We start from the raw sequence: 26,971 nt of genomic DNA, 5'->3' as shown, positions 1-26,971 counted from the left end.
TACTTAATTTTGTCAGGTAACAGGTCTCTCCTTTAATAATACAAACCTTCATTTAAAAACTGTCTTTTGTGTTTACTTGTGTTGTCGTTGACAATTTTTTTTACATTTGTTTGATGATGGGAAACATTTAAGTGTGACAAACATGCAAAAAAATAAGAAATCAGGAAGTGGGCAAACTCTTTTTCACACCACTGTATCTACAGAATATCACTCACCCAGAGAGAGTCACAGAAGCAGTTGTCTGGCAGCATGACTGTGACGTATTCCTTCTTTGTGCAAACAGCCACCACCAGCACACCCGCAGAGCTAATAAAGGCCTCGAACCCGGTACCCCCCGAGGTAAAAAAGCTACACGGGTTGAAAAATGGGGAAAGATTTTTTTGATCAAACTTATGCTTTTCTTTTTTAGGGATGTCTTACTCTGCAAGCGGTGTCGTTTGGGAATTGTTCACTATAATACACAATAACCATCTAGTACAAATGGGGATATTAGTCAAAATGTTGTAATACGAATGCCAAGCGAGGACTGTATTTGCCAAAGCATGGCCACAAAAGCTTGTCCTCCCGAATTTTATCCAAAACTATCAATAACCCATTCATCAGCACAGATATGAAATAAGGTGCATCTGGTGGTCACATTAGTGTGTTACATTGTGTTTGTATATATTACTCTCTATACAGAGACAGAGAGAGCGAGAGAGAAACAGACACACACACACACACACACACCCACACGCACACACATACACAGCAAATATTGTTTATGAGCTCAAAAAATGCTGTTGTAGTATATAGGGTCAAAAGACTCATTTATTGTTGAAAATGGTGTTCTTTCTCTGGTCTTTTTTCCCAATTACTGTTCTTTTTAACTAACCTGTAAAGCTGCTTTCTCTTGTCTTTGCTGATTGGACCCAACTGATCCTGGTCCAGAGAAAACCAGGCTAGGAAGCTGAAGCCAGAGCCTGGCCAGCGCTGCACTGTTGGAACTGCGATGCCGGCCATGCTGGGTGACAAATCAAAGTATTGCATTGCACTTTCCAGACCCTGCTTACGTACCATGGCTAGGAGAGCTTTCAGAGCAGGTCCCACATATGGGTGTGCTTGACTGGACTCTGGAGGTCTGAGCAGGTGCAGGAGTCTAAGAAGATCCCTGGCACTAAAGGACTGTGAGCCAAGAGAGCCCACCAATCGCAAAAGGCTCTCTGCACAAGCTCGGTGTAGCCGCCGATGGCACTCAAGGACAGCCAGCGCTCTCAAGACCATGGCAGCATTTACACAGGTGGCACGTGTCTGCCGATTAAGGCAGATGAGACGCCAGAGCCAGTCGGCAGAAAAAATCTGCAACTCGGAAGAGTCCAATTCTGGCAGCCACTGGACAAGCAGGAGCAAAGGCTCCACATTGCTGATTCCCAAGAGGCCTACTGAGGTGTGCTCACCCTCCACCGCCTAGACATACACCCAAAGACACAACCGTTTAACACACAGTCTTCAGGAAGCAACAAAACAACAAATAACGTCACCATGTTCATCAGCTCTTTAAGGAGGTGTCGAGATGGCTGGCCGAGTGAAACGAGCACTTCATACAAGTGATTATAACCAATCCTTTCTTTGAACACCTCCTGTGGGGTGTGAGAAAAAATGTTTCTTTATATTGTTTTTTTATCTAACAGAAAATGAGACAGCAATTTTTTCCCATCTGCTTCGGCAAATTATACCCAAATGTAGATGTATTTGATTATAAGACCTTTCACCTTTGCAGCTGGTGATTTATGCATCACTGTGGTTAGGGCTTTAATACTTGCTACAGCAAGGGAGTCTAACCGTCCTTGCATCACCTAAAAAAAAAACAAGCTGCATCAACATTGTGTGTGAACACATTTTACTGCATGTAAACACATGCAGACAATTTAAATTCACAAATATGAACAAGATAAACTTTCTTTACTGAATACATTTTTTTAATGAAAAGATGGCGTTTGATTTAGATCCAAGTGTGTAAAACATGAGTAAAACTGTCAACAATGGTTAGAATTCTAACTGTAGTAGCTGTAGGGATCAAAGTTTTTATTGTATGTGTTACCTTGAAAAAGTGAAAAGTGATATCTTGGTCACAAAGAAATGAAAAAGAAGACAACCACTTACACAAACAAGCACACACATGCATAGTTGCATACACACAATACCAAACAGTCTTCTTCATCACACACTGAGAATATGTACATGCAACCCATACACCAGAGGTCAAACCATGAAAACAAACACAGCTCCATCCAACTCTGTCCTGCTCCTGTCAACAGGTGCAGTGTTTCGCTCCTGATGTTTTATAAGAATAAAACATGCAGCTGAAAACAGTTTGAGTTTTGGACCAGCTGGAGTGGGACTGTGTTGAAAATGTCAATGAGCCCAGATCAACCTCACACCACTCCAATGTGATAGCATTCCAGTGGAACCCAAAATATCTGAAGAAAACCAAGACAATATACTGTATAGGGGAGGGAAGAAACATAAAAAGGCAATCCAATTAAATGAAGCCGGCAAAGCTGTGTGGGAGGAATAGAGGTCACTCCTCAGCAAGACTGCAGATATGCTATCTCACTATTCATCAGTTTGGTGAATTCTGGATACAGAATTCATTTATTTGTTTTGTTCTTCTGTCCATTTTATCTAAAATGCAAATCAGAATCCTCTTTATTGGCTATACAGTTGCTTATGTCCACTATTCTGCTTCTATTTCAACAGAAAAGCTTGGAAAGAAACAAAACATGCCAATTAGGCTGTATCATCTGCCTTTCATTAGCTTTTGCCTAAGCTAAAACAAAAGCACACTGATGTATTTGTCCAAAGGCAGGTCTATCCATCTTTCTTCATGATCAATGGAGGGCTTAAAACTCAACTAACCTAAATGATACCTCTGAGAGTAAGGCCAGAACAAAGAGCAGAATGAGAGTAGCAGAACACAGAAGAGAACAGTGTGACTTTTTTATGTATTCATGCAAAAGCTGGTTAGGGTCTGGTGAGGGTCTTGCTGTGGAGTGGCCAGTGTCTCTGGTCAGGTGGAGGGGGGGGGGGGGGTAGTGAATGGGGACGGGGGGTAGGTTGAGGTGGGACTTTCACTGTTGTACCTGAGTGTCTCTTTCTCCTGTCAGTAACCTGTTGTTGGTTATATCTTTCTGGTCCTTGTCTGCCGCCGTGCACCTAGCGTTAACCAGCTGACACACACAACAGGCAAGATGTCAGCAAAGCATGTGAGGGAGTTGAGAAAGCAGGAGAGAGGAAGGCACAAAGGTCGATGCAGGGGAGGAAGGATGTAGTGAGTAGAGCGGTGGGTGAGAGGTGAAAAGGTCTGACCCTATAAGGGTCACTGTGGAGGAGTGATGGTGATCCAGCCGAGCTGTAGAGAGTTACCATGCATGCTGTGTTTTAAACTAAACATGGCAAACAGTGCAGTGTGCTAGAGTTGTACAAGAACAAAAATCCTTTAGTGTTAGAGGCATACTGTATGCTTTTTAAATGTTCCTGCTAAAGGGAGAAAGCTTTTCTCTGTTAACCTTTAAAGTAGACTGATTTTGCCAAACCAAATTTTTCTAGCATTTGGGTTGTAATATTGTCTTTATGGTGCCTCAGTAAACGTGAAATGTGCCGAGAGGCCTGTAATCAGGTTATTAGAATTTCTCGAGCTTATCTACTGTACTTTAGTAGCAAAGATCTCCACCTTCCCCTTCTGCTCCTGAGCCAGCGCTGTGAATAAACACGTGTGCTCTCACAAGTGTGTGTGTGGGGAGGGCAGTCTTAGCCAAATATGGACAAAGCGGATACAAAACTGGGGCAAACAGAAGTAGCTGCCATTGGGGCCTTTTCTGGACACTCGCATGATAAAACCATGGTGTTATGAAATTAAATTGACACTTAAATTCTCAGGCCATGTTACAAAGTTACTCTATGGAGGTCTAAATAGCCAAAATACGGGACCTTTACAACTCATTCACTGCCAGGCTTCCGAGTTAACATGGATAATTGACTTCTAAAGCCATCAATGGCAGTGATTAAAATAAGAGAAACTATTTCCTTAGCTTTATCTGAGTTGTTTTTTAATGAGCCATCAGGTTACAGGCTATAATCAGCTAGGAAGTTACCTTGCTGTTCTGGAGCAGTCGTGTCAGGTGCTCAAAGCAATTACTGTTGAGGAAGATGGCTTGTAGAACTGGCCTGTCTGAACAAAGGAACATGTCCCTCATTGTGTCTGTGTGACAGTGAGTGACAAGGAGAGGGTGGAAACACAGACACAAAGTGATGAAAGTACTGTATGAATATTCAGCAAAACTGAACAATTGTAGGAAGAAGCTCATCCTGTATTGATTGTCCTACCTAGCATGTGCACTTGCAGTGCCACAAAGCGGGTCTCCCAGTGTCTGCCCAGTGTTGGCACTCGACCTTTGGCTTGCTGCTGCTGTTGCTGTCGAGCAGCAACCAAAGCTGCTGGGTCCGAGTTGAGGAGCTTGAAGTAGTTTTCTAGCACAGAGGCAATTTCCACTTGCCGCTGGTCTGAGCTAGCACCCAGGAGGCACTGCACCACCACCCTCAAACAACCCAAAGTCAGACATGCCTTTCGATCAGGGGCCTCACTGTCCCAGTCCTCTCCTTCATCTGAGGAACAGCTACCCATGGAGCAGTCAACCAGCACCCGCATCAAAACCTCCATGGTGGCGGGAGAGACGGCAAGCAGTGCGTTCTTCTGCCATAGTGATAAGGGGAAGGGAAAAATTAATTAAAGGATGTTAGTGTTATTTTTTCCCATGTTATAATATTATGTTATAAATACAAATTTGGGGATTACACCAAAAGATGAATACGAGATAAGAAATCAATAGTTCTGTTTTTATTTGCAGGTATTTACGTCAGCATCTGATAAATTTAGAGTATTATTTGTGTTCCGACTAGACACATTTTTAGGCAAGCAAATGTTTGGAAAAGATGGACTTAAAATAAAACAGTGAATATGACTTAATATTTAGTTGCAAATCCTTTGCTTGCAATAACTGCATCAAGCATGTAGACCATTGACCAAACTTCTGTATTCTTATTTTGGGATGCTTTTCTTGCTCTTCACTGCAGCTGCTTTTAGCTGTTTGTTTTGGGAGGTTACATCTCTTAGACTCCTCTTTTGAATGTGAAATGCATGCTCTGTAGGGTTTAAGTCGCAGATTGACTTGGCCGATCTAAAACCTTCCACTTCTTACCCCTGATGAATTCCATTGTTGTTTTGGGGAGTCACCTTGCTGCATGATAGAGGGTCTCCAAACCAGTTTCATTGCATAATTCTATGAATTGACAGAAATATGTATCTGCAGACTTATGAGTTAATTTTGCTGCCATCTGGTATAATATCAATGAAGATTAAACAGCCTAAGCAAGAAGAATCCATGCAATTCATGACAAGTCTGGGTTTCACAGATGACCTAGTATGTTTGGGATCTCGGACCTTTCCTTCTAGTAGCATTACTCTTTCCATCACTTTGGTAAAGTGTTATCTTTGGGTCATCAGTCCATCATTTTGTATTTTTTTTAGGCTCATCTTTGCACTTTTTGGCAAACTCTAGTGAGCATTCCTCTTCTTTTTGCTAATGAGTGGTTTGTATCTTCTAGTGCAAACAGTAGATTGCAATAATATCACTCCTGCCCTCTGGATGTTATGGCTGATGTTCCTGATAGATTTTCTGGGGACTTCTTTACAGCTCTCACAATGGTTCTGTCATCATCTTCTGCTGTTGTTCTTGGAGATTCCAAATAGTTGTGTTGGCTATGGCCAATGTTTGTGCAATGGCTCTGATTGGATTTCTATCTTTACGCAGCTTCACAATTGCTTGTTTTTTTACCCATAGACAGACAGCTTTCTGGTTTTTATGTTGGTTAGACCTCTAACTCATATAAATGTAGTCTGAACAGGCAAAACGCAAATCTGAAGCTGAACGTAGACATTCAATGCTCCTTATTTTTTTAATAATCAATGTTATACAACAAACTGCAACAACAAAACACACCTGCCAATCACACGTTTCAATACTTGCTCACATCCTAAATGGGTAGTTTAAAACCAAGGGTCCTATTTCCCAAGTTGTGTATCAAATACTAATGTAATACCTGCAAATATAAGCTGAAAAGTGTTTCATTGAATTCATTTTTCACATTTCATGGACCGCAATGCAAGGCTATTTTAACATCAGTATTGTATTGTCTTGACTCTTCTGTGATTGCATGAACTCTGTGTTCTACAAGACAATTCTCATTTAAAGAAACAACGTAATCCAAACATCTTAACAAGTCTGAGACAAGTCTCGCTCACCAAATTTTTCAGGTGCCTTACCTGGTCACCAGCTACTATGGCGCCAAAAAGGTGCAGTAGACAACATTTTAAGCTCTCCTTAAGGTGTTCACTCTCTTGAAAACACTCTAGAAAAAGAGGACATACAGAAACAGAGATGTATTAGTGGACCCTAAATTGACCTAAGGTACCAGTAAGAAAGAGGTCTAATGATTCTGTAAAGCAGATAAAAAGGATCCTTGTGAGCACATAGCATACAAAAGAGACAAATGAGGCAATGACTCTGGGTCATGGTATCCCCAGGTCATCCATTAACTCATCTGTCAATGCATCTCGGTGGGTAGAGTTCATAAAAAGATAGACTAGTCAGATGCAAATTTGGGAAATACCATGAAGGAAAGCAAATGCACAGAACTCACTGCTTGACATTATGTTTGGCATCAAATCACTACATCTACATAGTGGACACACAAAAAAAGAGAATCTGTTTAAAATAGCTGCCAGCAGAGACCATTTACTATCATCTCATCTGAGTGGCTGGAAAACACAACAAGGACAACTGGTGAGGTGTAGAAGAGCTCACAGAAAACAGTTTTCAAGGATTTTGTCATTCATTCACATTTCAGGAGTCGATACATGAATTGGAATGACAGTGAGAGTGGGGTTGGGGTTAATAACATACGGTAAAAGAAGGGAACAAATTCCACAGTGAGTGGAGCTGCTTTGTACTTCTGCCTGCTTCTCTCGACTGTGCCCAGCTGCTTCCTAAAGAACAAATGCAGGTAGGACAAAACAATTTAAAACAATTCCACATATTGTATATTCCCGTGACTAACTGCAATTCAGAGCTTAGCGTTCGTATCTGCTGGGTGATATTACCCGCAGATTCGATGCCTCCAGTTGCAATAAGGGTCATAGAGGCCCTCACAGAATGCCAGTGCATGACGGACAAACTCCTCTGCCTGGCTCTGGTCCACCAACTCCTTCTCTTTGGTATTGCTCTTGAGCTGGAAAACCACATACATATGCACTTCAGAGACTTTTTTTTCCATTTACTTCTCTTGTATGGTCCATTTTTAGGCCTGTGGACACCGAATGAAGTGACTGAAATCAACTGAAGTGGAGAACCGCAAAAAAAAAAAAAAAAAAAAAAAAAAATACATAAATAAAAGTCATAGTGACTCACGCTCGCACACCAACTACCTGCAACGAAAAAACTGCATTATCGGGAAACGGACGCATATACTACTTTATTATTTTTTACTTAACTGAAAAAAACGTGATTGTCAAGGAAAACCCTGATTATTACCCTGGCCTCTGTAGTTATAATAATCGGGGGTGCACATAACAATTTTGGGCTGGTTCTCAAGTGAGCACCAGAGGTTGTTCCTTGGTGCTCTTTTTCTTTTTTTTTTAAATAACCTAGCGACCACATGTGATGAACTTATGTCTGTTTGAAGACATATGTCCTATCCTTTACCTCTGTACAAATAAAGGAATACAACCTTTTTTAATAGCCTTATAACTGTCTTTTTCCCCTTCTCGGTCTTTTTGCATATGGTCTGAGTTTTATTTGTCTTGTACCAGTTCACAGCTGGTAAAAGGCCTGTACATACATACCTGCAGCAACAGACAGTCATTTAGAAATGTATATTATTTAGGGATGCACAATATCAGGCTGATTTGAAGAATTATGACAGCATATCGATAAATCCAATAACATTAAAAATACTGTAGCTCCGATTAAAAAAATATCCATCCATCCATCCATTTTCTGAGCCGCTTCTCCTCACTAGGGTCGCGGGCGTGCTGGAGCCTATCCCAGCTGTCATCGGGCAGGAGGCGGTGTACACCCTGAACTGGTTGCAGCCAAAATAAAAAAATTAAAAGGAAAAATGCAATGAAGCGAGATCCATACTTTCCTGTCGGTATGTCTGGGTGAACAAATCAAGTGCTCTTTCTATTGAATACAGCCAATCATTAACGTACATAGAGCTGAGAGAGCTGGGTGCACAATTCAAGCGCGCCTTTCTAATGAATACAGCCAATCGTAAACGTGCATTGAGCTGAGAGGGAGCGCGCAATAAACGTGGCATGAAACGTGTGGGATTTCTTAACCATTTCAAAGGAAGATATTTCGCTTGCTATTTGCAGCAAATGTTCTGCAAACATTCCGCGAGGAGGGAAAAATCTTTCGAGCTTCAATACATCAAATCTTATCAGCCACTTAAAAATGTGTTTTGCTACAGCCCCAAAGCCAGCTGCAGAGAAAGACGTGGGGCTTGCTCCCATCGCTGCTGCATTTGAAAAGTGCAAAATTTTTGCCAGCGATGACCTGATGGGTAAAACGATATGTGATTTCATCAGGAAAATTATGGCGCTTGACGACCAACCCTTTACTATGGTTGAGGACACTGGCTATTGTTGGCTAATAAACCACTTAGAGCCACAGTTTGTACTTCTGAGCTGCCGTTATTTTCCAGATGTATGTTTGCCAGCAAAATCCAAGATAATTGCCGCACTCTTGCGTACACTGATAAATGGAAATAAGGATATATGTTTTACTACTGATTTATGGACGTGTGATGTTAGCCCTTGTAGCTTGCTAGGTCCGACCGTGCAGTGGTACATCTAGAAGGTAATCAATGCTATTGTCCATCCATCCATGCATCTTCCGTACCACTTATCCTCACTATGGTCGTAGGCGTGCTGGAGCCTATCCCAGCTGACTCTGGGCGAGAGGTCGGCGTACACCCCGAACTGGTCGCCAGCCAATCGCAGGGCACATAGATACAAACAACCGTTCGCACTCACATTCACATCCAAGGGCAATTTAGAGTCTTCAATTAACCTACCATACCATTGGGATGTGGGAGGAAACTGGAGTACACGGAGAAAACCTACGCAGGCACGGAGAGAACATGCAAACTCCACACGGGCGGGGCCAGGATTTGAACCCCGGACCTCAGAACTGTGAGGCAGATGTGCTAACCAGTGTCCACTGTTCCGCCGAAAAGTGCTATATAAGTCCAATATTATTATTATTATTATTATGCTGCCAGATTTGGACCCGGGTCCTCAGAAATGTGAGGCAGATGTACTCAACAGTCATCCAACGTGCCACCCAATGCTATTGTATATATGAGCTTATCAATGCAAACTACAAACATTTTACATCAATGATAATACAGTGGAAGCTAGATCTAACAGACTAAAAGGGACGGGAGGTTGTCCGTTACAGCCGATTGTCCATTATATTGAAGCACATTCAACATGGCCACCACATCAATACATAGCCTTTGATGGGAATGTTGCCACATTCAACATGGCTGCCATATAGGCACAGGCAGGTCTGTTGGCTGGATCGAAACATATTGTATATCTGTGATCTGGAAATACGTGTGTCTACGTATGCCTACGTATATTGCGTATATTCTATGTTACAGTGCCAGTAAACAGTGACCAATTCCGGAACTAACAGACTTTGTCAACATCAGTTTAAGTGACAATTGGAAACTATTTTTGGAAACGTAGTGGTGTCCAGATGGTCCGTTACTTCTGATAGCCATTAAATCAGGCTCTGATAAATCAAGGTTCCACTGTATAGTTAAATTGATGCTTAATCATGCCTCTGTAAAGGCAGTATATAATATAGCTTTGTTCAATCTTTGACATTGAGCATCTGTAATGAAGTATCTGGGATCTACAGATATCTTCTGTGATACTTTTGTTTTTACAATGCACAGGGCAAAGCAGAAATAGAGAGCGAGGGAAAGAATAAGAGAGATGCGTTAGACCTGCTGAATATAAAGTGTCGTCATGGCAATGATGTGGTTGATGTAGGAGCACGTGCCTATCTCCTCCACATTGGACAGGTTCCTTTTAGAAACATTCAATTGCAAACACACACAAAAACATTAGTGCACAGAAAACCAAGACTTCAGAGGATATCAATGACATTTCAAATGATATTACTCTTGTGTAATAGATATGTTTGTTGTCCTCACCTGCAGACAATGATTAGGAACTTGAGTAGCAGTAGTGCCAGGTTTTGCTGCTCAGGCTCCAGGCCGTCAGGGGCTTTTTGGACGCACTGCAGCAGCTGGTGGCGCAAAACTTGCAGGATGTTGTCTGGGAGGAGGCTCAGAACTGGGGGGGGATCCTCTGGCCTGCAGATATACAAATGTATTACGATCAATAGAGGTGGGTAAAAATATTGATTCATCAATGTACTGGAATACTTCCACCCGCAAATCAATATCGATTCAGTAAATCCTCTGAATCAATTGTGAGAGGCGCTTTGCGTGTGATTCGTGTTCTATGGACGGAAGCCACACTCGACCAAACAGCAACAACATGGTGACTAAAGCAAGCAGCCGCACCAGCAGCAGCGTGAAGTTGTGCGACTTCAATTTTAAATCTGACGTTTGGGGTCGTTTTGGTTTCACCTGTAAATCCGCAACACAGGAAATGGACAAAAGACACTCGAACCATGATAGGCAATAATAACATGTCAGCAGTTGCCATCCCGAAGCTATACACAGAGTTAACACTGCGATTTTGGAGTCGTTGAAGTCGTCAGAAAGAGCGACTGATCCCTATGTACGTAACTATCACTTCTCATTTCATTTCTAATGAGTGGGAATTAGTTTAAAATGTTTTGCAGAAGAGACCGGTCGCGATTTTTCCTTGCGTCATCACAACATTCCTATCTCAGACGGATAAAAGTTTTTTCAGAAGGACGCTGAAATGCACTTTTTGGCTATTTTTGGCAGGTGAAAATGTTTGGTAACTTAGCAGTTTTTACTGGCCTGAGACAGTGGCATAGTGGCCCCGGGCCACTGTTAATGTTGGACCCTGTCATGTAGGGCTTCACGTTTGTTTGAGCATCGTCATCGCGATGTACATGTGCGCAGTAGTCATACCCCAGGGTCTGCTGCGTTGCTGGTGTACTGTTATATGCAGTGAATCAACTGTAATATTATAAGTGACCAGCAGAGGTACCTGTTTGGACAGGCTAATAAGATTAGCACCCATGCTAAATAAATTATAACGTTTCAAACAACACACGTAGCAGCCCAGAGTGTTGTACACTTATACATATCTTCTTGTATAATAACTATGAATGAGGACACAGGAAAGAATGTACCAGGTGTAGATGCTGCATTTCCTATTTCGTTCTTCAGAATGAAACGAGGCAGGCACGCTGCAGCTGCGTGAGTGTGCGAAGTGAGTTCAGGGACAATGTGTAAATGGAAGGGAATGTGTTCTTTTGTTATACTGTACATAATTGTAAGAAACAGATTACTAGGAAATTTATTATTTGTATCAATGCTTTGCTGAGCTTAAGTTTGAGTGTCATAGCAAAGGGTGTGAAGACTTATTTACCTATTATGTTTGAATGTTTACATTTACAGAAGGTTCCCCTTGGATTATTTCGTTCCTCCTGGCGGATAGGGTCTAGAGCTACCAGGAACTCTTTGAGGGGGCGGGCTATGCTGACAAATGCTGATTGGTTGACAGACCTCTGTAGAAGTTTACTTCGACTGTAGTAGTTTACTTTTTCAATAAACTAAGCCGCCATTATGTGGCATTACGCAAGTATTAAAATACATTGAAAAGCAAAACATAGAATAACCATCAAGCGTGCCAGTGGCGGACGTTGCGGCAGCCGACCTTGCCACGGGCTCATGGAGAGATCTGCTGCCCCCCCAGCAGCAAGGTCCACCGCTGGCCAACTCGGTTCCGCTAAGGAGCGGCGGTCCGAGCCCAAGTAGGCGTGTGCATTTTCCTCGGCCGGGGTTGAGGGTCGTGAGGCTTCCAAATCCCAATTTTAACGTTTTCCTGCTGAGCCGCACTTGGTGAACAAGTAGCAGCCTGGACAAATTCTGTGCTCGCTGAGCTTAGGTTGGCGCTTCAGCCCGGCGACGAACCGTGGCGTTGGGACTCAGTCGCAAAGTCCGCTGCCGGGAGGTCCGCGGCCGCCACGGGCTCAGTGGTGAGATGCGCTGCCACCCCGGCGACAAGGTCCACCACTGACTGACTCGGTTGCGCTAAGGAGTGGAGGTCCGAACCCGAGCGGGTCTGTGCGCCTTAATCGGCCGGGCCAGAGGAGACGAACACCGGCGTGAAGCTGGCCAGCGGGGACGCTGTGACGGTCCAATCCAGTCAGTCGCCGAGGAAAACAAAAACAAAAACCTTCCGTTTACAAATAAATATTTGCAATGTACAGTCTGTTTGTTTTATGCAAACACATTTACAGATACCAAATACTTCACACTGCTGCACAGTATTTAAAAACTGACTAAAAGCTGTCCATAAAGTCATGTATTTTGTATTCATTTAAAGGACCTTATCCAAGTAAGGTATTTGCAATGCGGAGCTGTCACCGTATCGTGGTGGAGGGGTTTGCCTGTCCCAATGAGCTAAGTTGTCTGGGGCTTTATGCCCCTGGCAGGGTCACCCATGGTAAACAGGTCCTAGGTGAGGGACCAGACAAAGCATGGCTAAAAGACCCCTACAACGGGCAAAATTATTAAATCATGGTTTCCCTTGTGCGGATGCTGGTCACCGGGGCCCCCCTCTTGAGCCAGGCCCGCAGGTGGTGCTCGATGGCAAGCGCCTAGTGGCCTGCACCCATGGGGGTCGGCAGGGCACAGCCTGAAAAGGTAACGTGGGTTCCTGTTCCCATGGGCTCACCACCTGTGGGAGGGGACCTTGGAGGTCCAATCCCCAGCTACAGAAGCTGGCTCTAGGGATGTGGAACGTAACCTCTCTGGCAGGGAAAGAGCCTGAACTGGTGTGTGAGGTCAAGAAATTCCTAAATAGTCGAGTTTACCTCAACACACAGCTTGGGTTCCGGTATGGAACTCTTCCACTATGGAGTTGCCCAAGGTGAGAGGTGCCGAGCAGGTGTGGGCATACTGATTGCCCCCCAGTTTGGTGCTTGTGCATTGGTGTTCACCCCAGTAGCTGAGAGGATAGCCTCCCTCCGCCTTTGGGTGGATTTTGTTTGTGCCTATGCACCAAACAGCAGCTCAGAGTACCCCCCTTCTTGGTGTCCTTGGAGGGAGTGCTGGAGAGCGTTCCCGCTGAGGACTCTGTCGTTTCGCTGGGGGACTTCAACGCTGACGCGGGCAATGACAGTGAAACCTGGAGAGTCTTGAACCTTTACAATGTTTATACACTATGATGTTTTTTTTTTTTTAAATGTTTTTCTCCATGTGCACAATTAAGTTATGTGCAATTTTTTTTATTGCCTAAAAAATGTGATGTGACACGACATATTTTTACATGGCGTCAAAAAGAAATATTTCAAAATTGACAAAATTTACTTTTGATCATTTGTGTATTTCTACTTTTTACTGAATCGACAGGGCCGGCCCGCCCATTAGGCAGAATAGGCAAATGCTAAGGGTGCTGTGGCTTCAGGGGCCGCCACAAAATTGAAAAAAAAGTGCACATTTAATATACTGTAATTATATTAAAACTAGTTATTGCTATTAACTCTTAAAATGGCAAGGCTGACATAGATTCAGATGTAAAGCAATGCCCAATTTATAACAAATGACAGTATATAAACAATTTTCAAGAGACTGTAACTTGTTTTTGAAAGATATATAATTATTCTTCTTTTGAGGGATGGACGGTCATAACCCCGGCAACCCGCAACTAAACTATACCTCGGAGTGCAGGGGGCACCTCATGAAGCAAGTATCATGGATCAGGGACACCCTAATATAATTTAATTTGGATTCATGGATTATGTTTTTAAATAATGGGAACACGAGAATGGCGACATCCTAGTCAAGATAGTCTCACACCAACTACAACATCTAACGTAATCCGTCACCATCAAACTACAGGTAAACTACGCTAACTTCACAATTAGCTCACCAATAGCTGGTCAAACATTAACTAAACTTGATGATGCTTGAGCAACTAATTGCTAAGACACTAAAATCATAGACAATATGGAGACTGAAAGTGGAAACTAAGCCATTAAAAAAACTACGATTGTGAACGTGTTACTTAGCATAAACGTATATATGAACGCCACCTTGAGTGGGATTACCTCATTGCTGTGGGACGTCAGCATGTCCACCATATTTGTTGTGGTAGATCTGTTCATAAACTAAAGCAAGGCAAGCAAGCACTAAACTTCATAAAGGGACAATGTACAAAGAGTACAAAGTTAATGTCTCTCATTTAGCCATTGACACAAAAATACATTAGGGAAAACAGATAGGCTCCAAGAACAACTTTAATAACTTAATTTTTAAATCTGATGAATACATGTTTACTCCCATACAGCTACAAAATATTTCAAAACCTATCATTACAGCAAATTACTGGATAGCTGTAAACACTCATTCAAATGTATAAGTATGTATGCATAACATCTAAATTTCATTTCATGCTCTAAGTTGTTGCTCATTTAGCTTTTACACAGTAAGTGTAAGTGCACTTTTCTGTGTTATGATCAATGGAAAAAAACATTTTATCATCACTCCAATATATGTTGCAACTGAGCAATTTTATGACTGACTTGATTTAAATCTTGCTTAAATCAAGTAATGACTTGACTTCACATGCTTAAAATTTAGTCGTGATCGATTTGCTTGCTTTGCGAACTGTGACTTGCTTGAAACTTGGAGCTTGAAACTCTCATATTGTGACTTTCTCCTACCTCTGCAAATACCTCCCCAGCCTGCAGTTATTAGTACTGTGTACTTGCTTGAAAACTTGCTTCTGCGCAATTAGCCTGAACATGGTATGCTGATCAGTAAATAACCAGTTTTATATTTCTGTATCTTTGCACCATGGAGGTTTCTTAACTATTATAGATTATTTGTTGAGAATAGACATACTCAGTCAATGTCTCCATTGCCCTAATCAGAGTTACGAACGTGCATATCAGGAAAAAAACTATAGACTGCATATCATACATGCATAGTAGAGAACATGTACCTATTATACTAATTAAATCATTTTAATGTTTTTACTTTTAAATTTGGTGCTGTTAATTTATAAATTAAAGACAATGTTAAAAACAATGCTATCCAAATTCTTTTTTAAACGTATGTAAATCGCAAATGAAGGGGGGCGCCAAATAAACTCTCGCCGAGGGTGCCACATTGGCTAGGGCCCTTTCAATCGATATCGGAGCATTTAAATCAATATTGAATTGAATTGAATTGCAACCTAAAGGATTTAACTCTAATACAATTGTGAGGGTTAGAGCGTCAGCCTCACAGTTCTGAGGACCCGGGTTCAATCCGGTTTGCATGTTCTCCCGGTGCCTGCGTAGGTTTTCTCCGGGCACTCCGGTTTCCTCCCACATCCCAAAAACATGCATGAATTGGAGACTCTAAATTGCCCGTAGGTGTGAATGTGTGTGCGAATGGTTGTTTGTTTGTATGTGCCCTGCGATTGGCTGGCAACCAGTTCAGGGTGTACCCCGCCTCCTGCCCGATGACAGCTGGGATAGGCTCCAGCACGCCCGCGACCCTAGCGAGGAGAAGCGGCTCAGATAATGGATGGATGGATAGAATTGTGAGGTTCTTAACAATGCCTAGCCTTCATGATCCAACAATAACTTTTTTTGTGTTTATCGACTAAAATTCAATATGGCTGACATGAAAAAGTCAACATTTCAACTTTTTTTAATTGATAGCGTAAATCAACAGCAAACAGAGCACAGCAGCAATCACACACTGGCCTCGCCATTGCCTGCATTCAGCCTTTAAAGGAGCAAAGGCGTGCAAAGAAGGAAGTATAAAAACATCTGATTAGAGCAGTGATTTCCAACCTTTATGGAGTCAAGGCACATATTTTACAATTGAAAAATCTCACAGCACACCAACAAACAAAAATGTCACAAAAAGTGGATATATTAATTATTGTATGTACTTCCTGCCATCTAATAGAAGAGCATTTATTTTTTCTGTCTGTCACTATGCCTCACTGGCATTCATAGATGAATGAAGATACATTATTTCTTGGAAATATATAATTTTTTTGGGCAATTAAGTAAAATTTGATCATTTACCCTGGCACACCTGAAGAGCGCTCACGGCACACTAATGTGCCCTGGCACACTGGTTGAGAATCACTGGATTAGAGTCACCCTTTACCTTGATGGTGGCTTTTCAAAGTCCACATCCAGGCATCTCTCATAGGAGCTGATGAAACTCTCCAGCCATAGCTTCAAGTAGTCTGGGTCCCTCTGAGAAGAGAAAAAGGAGGTCACAAGATGGCGAAAATTGAAGAATTCTGGTACTTTATAGTGTGTGAACTAAGCAGTTGTGCCAATAAAAAGTTCACTATTCAGCCAAGTACACAGGCACATCATACTTTTACATTTCATAGTGCATGTGTCTACTTTACAGTGTCTACTGTATGTACATAATATTTGATGTCACTGGTGCACATCAAGCACATGAGAGCAACAAATGCCTCCGCGAGGTGTGTTTCTTTCCTTCTTAGACTTGGGACACAATATGCACCTGCTAGAGTAAAAAACAAGTTGGACTGCATTGTTTGTGTGTGTGTGTGTGTGTGTGTGTGTGTGCGCGTGCGCGTGTGTGTGTGTGTTGGAGGTCCATTGGCAGTCAGATGATCGACATATCCTGAATTCCTGGAACAAAACCCAGACAGAGATGGCTTGGCAACATCAGCCGCAGAGGGGACTTCAAGGCTCGAGTGTAGTTCACTGAAGCAATGTTGTGCGATTGGCAACTATTACCAATACGCAGACTGACACTGAAAATGTATTTATTATTATTTTAGTTTTTTTACATCGTAAGAAAGGAGGTAAGATACAGTGCTTAGATAAAGAAATGCTCACTGACAATTCCTCACATGAAGGCTGGCTGCTTGTGTCTGCGTGCCAGAGTGGGTATTAGCCAACCAGAGCAGGAAGCACGCACGCTGCTTTTCTCATGAAGTCATAGAGACAAGCCTCCGACTAGGGAAGCACCAGCACTAGCCACGTAGTAAGAATGGGGAGATTTGCACTAAGACACCACAAGGCCTCTGAGTTATAGGCAACTGAAATGTTTACATTTTGTTTCCTCGCATTCACTGGATCTGGATAAACTTTTGCTTTTTTTACTTATTAAGATCCTCCATAATTACAACCTGCTAAGAAAGAAATATAACTATGTCAACATGTTAAATGGGATTTATGTTCTTAAATTTAAATCTCTCATATAATCATGTATGACGACTTCAATGTGTGGATTCCCACAAACTTGCAAGGGAAGCATCCTTGGAACAACACCTAAGCATCATGAAAAAGTTGATATATAAATACCAGAAGCCACGAATTAGCAGATGAACACATAGTGTACATAAATTAACACACCATTCTGATGACAACACAACCTTCTAGGTGGAGGTAATACCACTTTCTGTTGGAAAAACAAGGCTGTATGTGGCCTAATCTGGAACGTGAGTGTGTACTGTCTCTGCTGCCATTGAATTTATTGGATAAGTGTTCAATCTTTTCCAGCATGTGACAAGTGAGAAGTTCGTCCTCAAGTGAAAGACAACTGACTACAGTGTGTGTGTTATATGTAGGTTACAGTGTCCTCATTTAGGCAGCAGTTTGGGAGCACAGACGCCCATTGAAGCTTTGGACTGTGGAACACATGGACACACCCTGCGCTGTATGCCTCCTTTTAACCTAGGCCTTTTTCACTGGACTGGGGGAAAAAAACTCTTAGGCACAAACACAAGCATGTGACAGACAGACACATACACAGAGAGACAGACAGACACACAGACGCATAAGAATTTTTCATATTTTCCCTTAAAAAGAAATTAACACAAGCACACATGCATACAAATAGAAATGTTCATAATCCATCCAGCCATCCATTTTCTGAGCCGCTTCTCCTCACTAGGGTCGCGGGCGTGCTGGAGCCTATCCCAGCTATCATCGGGCAGGAGGCGGGGTACACCCTGAACTGGTTGCCAGCCAATCGTAGGGCACATATAAACAAACAACCAGTCGCACTCACATTCAAACCTACGGGCTATTTAGAGTTGTCAATTAACCTACCATGCATGTTTTTTTGGGATGTGGGAGGAAACCGGAGTGCCCGGAGAAAATCCGCGCAGGCACGGGGAGAACATGCAAACTCCACACAGGCGGGGCCGGGGATGGAACCCCGGTCCTGAGAACTGTGAGGCAGATGTTCTAACCATTAGGCCACCGTGCCGCCAGTTTTCATAATGTGCCATAAATAATGATGTCATAATAGTACTCACATCCCACTTGCCCAAATAAAATCAAACGAAGATAGATGTCTTTAGTCACATTTAGTCCCTAAGCACAGCAAATTCAACACATTATGAAATATCTGTTGAAAGATGACCTTTTTGCAGCTTTTTAAGGTCACCAACATGCACTCTGTGCTTGAGTGAGATGGTCAATGACCTACAATGTGTTGAAGTGGTGGCACACTGCCCCTGTGACAATTAAATGCACAGACCAGTTGATGATAGTGATCATTCATTGTGACGTGTAGAATGTTCTGTTCTGGTAGAGCAGATCAGGCTCGGCTATGTGACATTATATCCTGATTTTAGAATTGGAATTATGTTGCTAAAGGCTATGTTACTGAGGCTCAGCAAGTGTTCCAAACCTTCCAGACAGGCGTGGTCGGCCATTTGCTCTGCTTGTGTGGATAATCCATTTTGGTTGAGGTGACATGGTTGGAGTCACTGAAACCACAATGTTAAAAAAAAAAAAATCCTTCACTGTGGATTTTAAAGAAGGATGTGGTGCATGACATCACAGGGTAAGGGTGCATTTAAAGAGGTGAGTGGGCAGGGTAAAAACCCATGTCCAACACACAAAGTCAGAAACATCAGTGTTATTCCAGGAGTATCCAAAGCAAAGAGGGAAATGAGAAACAAGAGGTCATACTAAACAGTGGAGGAAAAGAAAGCTATCTTGAGGGACATTGTGTCTGACAAGCATGCATAATATTATGCATATTATAATGTGTTAACACATGACACATCCTAAAAGATAGATTTCACTTTATGTCACAGACCTCTGAACACCTATGCAGCTGCAGTGTTGGAAGTTGGCCATTTAAATATTCCTCCGGTGCTTATTAAGTTTTTGAATAGATACATTTGATACGCAACATCGAAAAAATCCTGACTTACTGCGCATTGATTGGTAGCAGGCAGCACGGTAAACGACTGGTTAGCACATCTGCCTCGCAGTTCTGAGGATTGGGGTTCAAATCCCCACCTGTGTGGAGTTTGCATGTTCTCCCGGTGCCTGCGTAGGTTTTCTCCGGGCACTCCGGTTTCCTCCCACATCCCAAAAACATGCGTGGTTGGTTGATTGAAGACTCTAAATTGCCCGTAGGTATGAATGTGATTGTGAATGGTTGTTTATCCTCACTAGGGTCACGGGTGTGCTGGAGCCTATCCCAGCTATCTTCGGGCGAGAGGCGGGGTACAACCTGAACTGTTCGCCAGCCAATCGCAGGGCACATAAAAACAAAAAACCATCCGCGCACACATTCACACCTAAGGGCAATTTAGAGTCTCCAATGAACCTACCATGCATGTTTTTGGGATGTGGGAGGAAACCGGAGTGCCCGGAGAAAACCCACGCAGCCATGGGGAGAACATGCAAACTCCACACAGGCGGGGCCGGGATTTGAACCCCGGACCTCAGAACTGTGAGGCAGATGTGCTAACCAGTGTCCACTGTTCCGCCGAAAAGTAAGTAAGTCGAATATTATTATCATTATTATTATTATTATTATTATGCTGCCTTACACCCCGACATCTGTATTTAGGCCTATTTTACTACAGATATGAATTGTTTCCCTCTTCAGTCTGTTGTTGAGTTCCCTAAAGCAGGCATTAGCAGGACGCTTGAAAAACCACAATTATTTCTCGATGAAAGTGGAGGGGAAAAAAATCCTAGCCTGACTGCAGAGGTATGTTGCTTCCACTGGATACCAGCGGCAACCAGCAGTTGCCTCTGTGCAGTGACAATCACTGCACTCCTGACAGTGACATTGGCTCGGACCTCAGGCACGAGCCAATGACAGCATCTAAGAGGATCGGTTGTTAGGTAATGGCCTTGTGTGTGTTGTATATCAACTACTCTCTGCATCAAATTTGCCTCATGCAAGGAGAATCTGCCAAGAGACACTCTGGCTCATGGCCAGGACAAAACCATAAAAATTTAGATCCTTCCTGACAGAGTAATGCTGAGTCAAAGCAAGAACACACTCCTGTGCAATGTTTATACTTTTCACAAATGACTGAGATGTTTGTGTATCTGTACAGCCACACCACTGGCTGAGATGAACATGCATTCAAGATCATGTGACCATACATGCTTTACTTCCACACACAGCTTGCTTTCATGGAGGAAATACTCTGAATGAGGGAGGATGGCGTACTGCGCGTGTTATTGCGAGGGATTAGTGTGGGCAGTGAGTGTGTTGTTGCAGCCAGACTCACATGAGGAGCAGCTCAGGCAGGCTGTTTTGATTGGACGCCTGGAAATGCTTAGGCTTTATAGGAAGGTAAATTAAATCTAACCAACAGCTGACTCAAGGGGTGCTGTCTCAGGTTGAGAGTCAGCTCATTGAAACACAGCACACCATTCATTGACAACATTGTCCATATCATGATGAGAAATAGACAGGCTGACATGACCATCTACTGTAGCACACACTTCTGTTCAGCTATGGCGTGTGCTTATGTCAGACAGAGCAAGTATTGTTTGAACTATTCACATAGCCTGGCTCTTTAGAAAGACACACTAATGAGCTGGCAAAGACGTCAGACACAGTGCAAGAACGGAACAAATAGGATTGCATCTCACCTTGGTGCAATAAAGCATCCAGACCTCGTAGAGTCTCTCGCTAGATGCCATGATGCCCAGTGAGTGGCCCCCTTGGGCTGCAGGCTCCGCAGAGGTCACTTCCGTGGGAGCTTCATGGTCGTCAAGTCAAGACTTCAACCTCGGTCGCTGGGCAGCAGTATCATGATCGTCCCACGCTGGCTATACATCAGACAAAAACTGTGAAATCCACGGAAAAGGTCTCAAGAAGGAGTTGCTGAGGATTAAAAACCCTTCGGTTTCTCTGGAAAAGGAGAGGACAGTCGATATCCAGGATGGTATTGACACCGTCAGGATAGAGCCGCAGACTTATACTATAGTTACTGTAAAACTTAAAGAAACGAGGCGACTAGCGGTGAAAAACATTTGTTACTGTCGATGCACTTTGAGCTGCTCTACTAAATCCCAGCACAAACAGCCTGACTCGACTCGGTCAGCACGCACACATAACCAATGTCTACCTCTTGTGTGTGCTTTATAAGTAAGCTACAACCGGCCTCACCAGTCCTGTAACAGCTGTGTAACACCTTCAAACATTTTCCGGGCAAAAAGTCACGCATTAGACGACATTACCTGATCAAGCTAGCTGTCAAAATGCCTATTCTATCTTTTAGCCCCCCTTTTTCCTCCTACTCATGTGACAGAAACGGCTCGTCTTACCGAACCTGTCCAGGCACAACGGTCTTGTATTTCACAAGAATGGCGGCGGTATCTGTTTGTTTTGGTTTTGCCGAAGAGAATCGGAAGACACCTGGGTAGCGAAAATCACTATCTTTGCCGGAGTTACGTGTCAAGTTGGCAAAAACAACGCGATGCTTGCAATGGAGTACAGCTTTCTGTTCGATGACGACGTTTGGGTGTATTTCAAAATAAGATAGTAGGTTTCCAAAGCATCAAAAATCGAGCTTTCATCAAAACTAGACCAACATTTGGTGTGAATCCGACTATTTGAAGGTAATTATTATGGATAATGTTGAAATATAACAGATATTTCAGAAAGTGTACTTGTAATTTTTAGTGGGAACGCCTTTGTGCACGTAATGAAACCTCTTATTTTGTTAGCAAACCGGAAATGTAGTACAGAGTCAAGCTACCATCGACACGCTACACTGGCAACGTCATGGTTTTGTGCTGTCTATCAGAAGTACATTTGTTAGATGTGCAATGTAGTTATTGTACGATGATAAAAAATAATTGTCGTATGCGTGTCAAAATGCCGGTTAGTATGTATAAAATGCTTGATATTTACGACAGTTTTTTTTTGCTTTACGGTGTCGATGTGGCTTTACGGAGTTGGCAAGGCTTCTTGGCTTGTTTCCCTTTTTCATGTTGTACTGTCGCCCAGTGGAAAAAGTGAAGATGCCACTAGTTAGGGAACAGGCTCAATGAGTAGCAAATTGTTTTAACTAAAAAAAAAAAAAAAGAAACGACAATTTTTTTACTCGTTTAAATGAACAAAAGGGGTTTCAATGTAATTCACTTTTCAGAATCCATCCATCCATTTTCTGAGCCGCTTATCCTCACAAGGGTCGCGGGAGTGCTGGAGCCTATCCCAGCGATCATCGGCCAAGAGGCGGGGCACACCGGGAACTGGTTCCCAGCCAATCGCAGGGCACACACAAATAAACAACCATCCGCAATCACGTTCACACCTATGGGCAATTTAGAGACTTCAATTAACCTACCATGCGTGTTTTTGGGATGTGGGAGGAAACCGGAGTGCACGGTGGGCGACTAGTTAGAGCGACTACTACTCACAGTTCTGAGGACCGGGGTTCAATCCCTGGTCCCGTCTGTGTGGAGTTTGCATGTTGCCTGCGTGGGTTTTCCCCGGGCACTCCGGTTTCCTCCCACATCCCAAAAACATGCGTGGTAGGTTAATTGAAGTCTCTAAATTGCCCATAGGTGTGAATGTGAGTGCCTATGGTTGTTTGTTTGTCTGTGCTCTGCGATTGGCTGGCAACCAGTTCAGGGTGTACCCCGCCTCCTGCCCGACGATAGCTGGGATAGACTCCAACACGCCCGCGACCCTAGTGAGGAGAAGCGGTACAGAAAATGTCAAACGTGTATCGTTTTTGTAGATTATTTTTGCGACGTGATGGTGTTATTAAGAGGTGGATTAGGTCGCTGAAGGCCCAGGTCCCAAATTCACCGCCCACCACTGAGAACCGTACTGTATGAAATTATGGAACTTTGAAAGGCTGTATAAATAGGTGATACGCAGCAGGGGGCAGCATTGGCCTGTAAATAATTTGGTCCCTCATTTGATGGAATCCACAGCAGTATATTTGTCACACTATATACATAGTAAGGTTAAAATAGTAATTAGGCAGTGAAATGAATTTTCTTTCACCTTTTCAACCTTAAAAGCCATTTTGAGCGAGGCTCTGCACATATAAATGTGATTTAAAAAGTTAATGATTGATACTGTACAGTGTACATGATCCCTGCAACTGTTTTTAGCCTGTTATAAAACTTTTATTCATGTGCTATTATGTGATGTAAAGTATTATCTAAATTGATAACTATCACATTTCACAGTTTGTTGTATATGTATAGCCTATTCATTGTTTTTATTGTGTATTTATTTGCTTTTATTTAGCTTTGTTTTACTGTGCAGCCGGGTCGGCACTAGAGAAATAAAGGTTAAATCAATAGAATAAAAATAAATGTGTTCTGACCACTATACCTTGATATTTTACAAGCTTTATGAGGCCTTACAAGGCACCTCAAAGTGGGGCACATCTTACTTTCAATATTTGCAAGACAGCTACTGTATGAGTTTTAGGTTTTGTTTAAATAGTCATATTAGCACCACCCTCAAGGACTTTCACTTTTAACTGCAAGTCACTGCTCCCCCGGCACAACAACAACGGCAGACGTGGACAGCTGTGCCTCTAATACATGTAAAGACTCATCGATATTTACTTTTCCCACTACAGAGGAAGGAAGCAGTTGATGGCTGGTCAGGGGAGCAACTCTGTTTAAACAACACTGTAGAGAAACCCTCTGCGTCAAGTAAAGCTACTAACTACACCCCAGCACACCACGAAGAAGGACATGAACATTCATCCATCCAAAGACAATAACAACAAAAGATGAATCCTCTCATATATAACAGAGTCAGGCAACTAACAGTAGTTTTACCCTGATGAGCCTGTGAAGACATGAAATATTGTCTCATTGTATTAAAGAAAAACTCTCGAGTAGAATTTGCTGACTTTTAGCACTTCACCATAAAACAGTGTTTATGAAAATCGTGGCGATAAAACAGCAAAAATGTGTTTTTTTTCCTTTCAGGTATATGACTAAGTACTGTGCCACACGATCCCGTATTGGCCCTTTGAATAATGTAGGTATCTTGCCCAAGTATACAGTATAGGGAGTTCTACTATTGTATGCCCTCACAGCACAGATGCACACAGTACTGTATATCATGACTGATCATTCATGAAGATTAGGGGATTATCTGGCTTGCCTCTTGACTTCTTTTGCTTTCCTTTAAATTCACGGCTCTGTGTGACTTTCAAAATGTGTTATCTTTGATTCTAGCTTTGTAATAAGACGCCACTATCTCATGACGCCCACGGTCAGCTCACTTACTTTCTTAGTCTTCATTTGCTCCCTTCTCTTCTATCCTGTGTGAGGGGAAATGGAGGAAAACATATTCAAGTATTAAACAGGCAGGACACGAATATTGTAAGTTAATTGCAACAGAGTGCAAGAAACCCCTATTACAGGGGTCGGGAACCTTTAAAAGCCACATATTTTAAAATGTATTTCCGTGAGAGCCATATGATAGTTTTTTTAACACTTTTCTACAACTATCTATCTATCTATCTATCTATCTATCTATCTATCTATCTATCTATCTATCTATCTATCTATCTATCTATCTATCTATCTATCTATCTATCTATCTATCTATCTATCTATCTATCTATCTATCTATCTATCTATCTACAACTTTTTAACACTAACATTCATTCATTCATCTACTATTTTAAAGCAAATCCAACAATTTTAGACTATAATGTCTCTGAATGTATTCTTTTTAAATGCGTTGTTAAACAGAAGCAAACCAATAATAAATAAAATATTTCTTGCCATGAATGCGACTTCAGGTGCTGTATAGTTTTGCTGACGGCTTTGTAGTCTGGTTGATACTGTAGGTGGTGACATTAAGCTTCATGCAGGCGTTGCGGGTTCCATCCGTTAAACATGACCATAGGTTGGTCTTGAAGTTTTTGTTGTTTTTTTAAATGCGAGAACGACTGCTCACATGCATACATAAAGCCAAACATGCCCAGTACGGCAATAGTCACACGCTGCAGTTTGTGGTATGTGACAGGAATCAGACAGGAGTTTGACAATCAGCTGGTCTGTGGGTTGAAGTTTTTTCATTTTTGTCCACTTGTGTTTGCTAGTCAACTCTGCTTGCTGTTGTAAAAGTCAATGTAGAATGCATTGAAAACTGAGGATGGGTCTATTTTCATGTTCACGAAGAAGCACTCCAAATCCTGTTTCCCCAACATACATGGAGCACCATCAGTACACACCAAAATAAGTTTATCCATTGGTACATTTTATACTTTAGCAAACTAAATGAAAGATTTAAATGAATCATCCCTCGCTGTATATTTAAATGCAAATGTAGCATGGCGTGTGTTGAAATGCCGCTTTATATTTGACCTCTTCATCGATGAAATTTTATCATTACACATTAAACACACCGCAGATCCTGCTCTCTCCACAAAGGAGAATTTCTCTGTCCATTCGTGTTGAAATATAGGGTACTCACCATCTTTCTCCCCCCATCTTCATCAAAAGCTTCCTGACTATTTGATAAAAAGGAGGGAAGTTTACCTATTGACCTCACGACCTGGGTAGGCTACTGCATTATCCAATAAAAATAGAGTCTGACCCAACTGTACCCAGAAGGACAGTTGGCATTGGCTCCAGCCCCCCACATTGTGGTAGAAAACAGATGGATTGATTAAAGTGCATGACAATGTTTTATATTTTGAATGTAATTTTTAACACTGTGATTTGTGTAATGTTTTACTTAAAAATGTCAGTGGAATTATTCATTATTTATTGTGTTAAGAATTGTCAGTCAAGATTGATCTGCGAGCCAGATGCTGTCATCAAAAGAGCCACCTGTTGCCCGTGAGCCATATGTTCCTCACCCCTGCTCTATTGGAGGTATAGTACTGGTATTTCCTCCGCCATGGGTGCAGTACAGGGAAGTGTGCCACCCTTCTTTTTATAAGTAAAAGGAAGTTGTGAAAGACAGGATGGGGTGTGAAGTGGAAATCTGTTTCTGGGAATCCAGCCAGCGACACGGTGGATGACTGGTTAGAGCGTCAGCCTCACAGTTCTGAGGACCCGGGTTCAATCCCCGGCCCCGCCTGTGTGGAGTTTGCATGTTCTCCCCGTGCCTGCGTGGGTTTTCTCCGGGCACTCCGGTTTCCTGCCACATCCCAAAAACATGTATTAATTGGAGACTCTAAATTGCCCGTAGGCATGACTGTGAGTGCGAATGGTTGTTTGTTCCTATGTGCCCTGCGATTGGCTGGCAACCAGTTCAGGGTGTACCCCGCCTCCTGCCCGATGACAGCTGGGATAGGCTCCAGCACGCCCGCGACCCTAGTGAGGAGAAGCGGCTCAGAAAATGGATGGATGGATGGATGGAATCCAGCCATGTTTCCCTCGTGACTGTTACTATTATTATTAAAATATGTTTTTGTTTTCTTTCT

General features: G+C 42.5%; 1 protein-coding gene across 3 annotated transcripts in view; it reads right to left on the bottom strand.

The window, feature by feature from the left end:
• nbeal1 (neurobeachin-like 1) overlaps positions 1-22,027 on the bottom strand; it is a 54,609-nt gene extending 32,582 nt beyond the window's left edge. The window contains exons 1-14 of one of the 3 annotated variants that reach the window (XM_061796893.1): positions 21,195-22,027; positions 16,456-16,547; positions 10,327-10,488; positions 10,117-10,198; positions 7,199-7,326; positions 7,002-7,084; positions 6,362-6,447; positions 4,366-4,732; positions 4,134-4,240; positions 3,123-3,209; positions 1,752-1,835; positions 1,521-1,619; positions 875-1,446; positions 216-348 (exon numbers count right to left, since the gene is read on the bottom strand). In XM_061796893.1, coding sequence (XP_061652877.1) covers positions 216-348; positions 875-1,446; positions 1,521-1,619; positions 1,752-1,835; positions 3,123-3,209; positions 4,134-4,240; positions 4,366-4,732; positions 6,362-6,447; positions 7,002-7,084; positions 7,199-7,326; positions 10,117-10,198; positions 10,327-10,488; positions 16,456-16,547; positions 21,195-21,245 — 2,133 coding nt within the window. In that variant the 5' untranslated portion in view covers positions 21,246-22,027. The remainder of the gene's footprint in view (positions 1-215; positions 349-874; positions 1,447-1,520; positions 1,620-1,751; positions 1,836-3,122; positions 3,210-4,133; positions 4,241-4,365; positions 4,733-6,361; positions 6,448-7,001; positions 7,085-7,198; positions 7,327-10,116; positions 10,199-10,326; positions 10,489-16,455; positions 16,548-21,194) is intronic. The other 2 variants (XM_061796904.1, XM_061796913.1) reach the window with 2 other exon arrangements.
• Between the last annotated feature and the right edge of the window lie 4,944 nt (positions 22,028-26,971).

The sequence above is a fragment of the Phyllopteryx taeniolatus genome, chromosome 1 (assembly GCF_024500385.1).
Source record: "Phyllopteryx taeniolatus isolate TA_2022b chromosome 1, UOR_Ptae_1.2, whole genome shotgun sequence".
In the NCBI taxonomy this organism is placed as follows: domain Eukaryota; kingdom Metazoa; phylum Chordata; class Actinopteri; order Syngnathiformes; family Syngnathidae; genus Phyllopteryx; species Phyllopteryx taeniolatus.
This window is presented reverse-complemented; position numbering and strand designations above follow the sequence as displayed.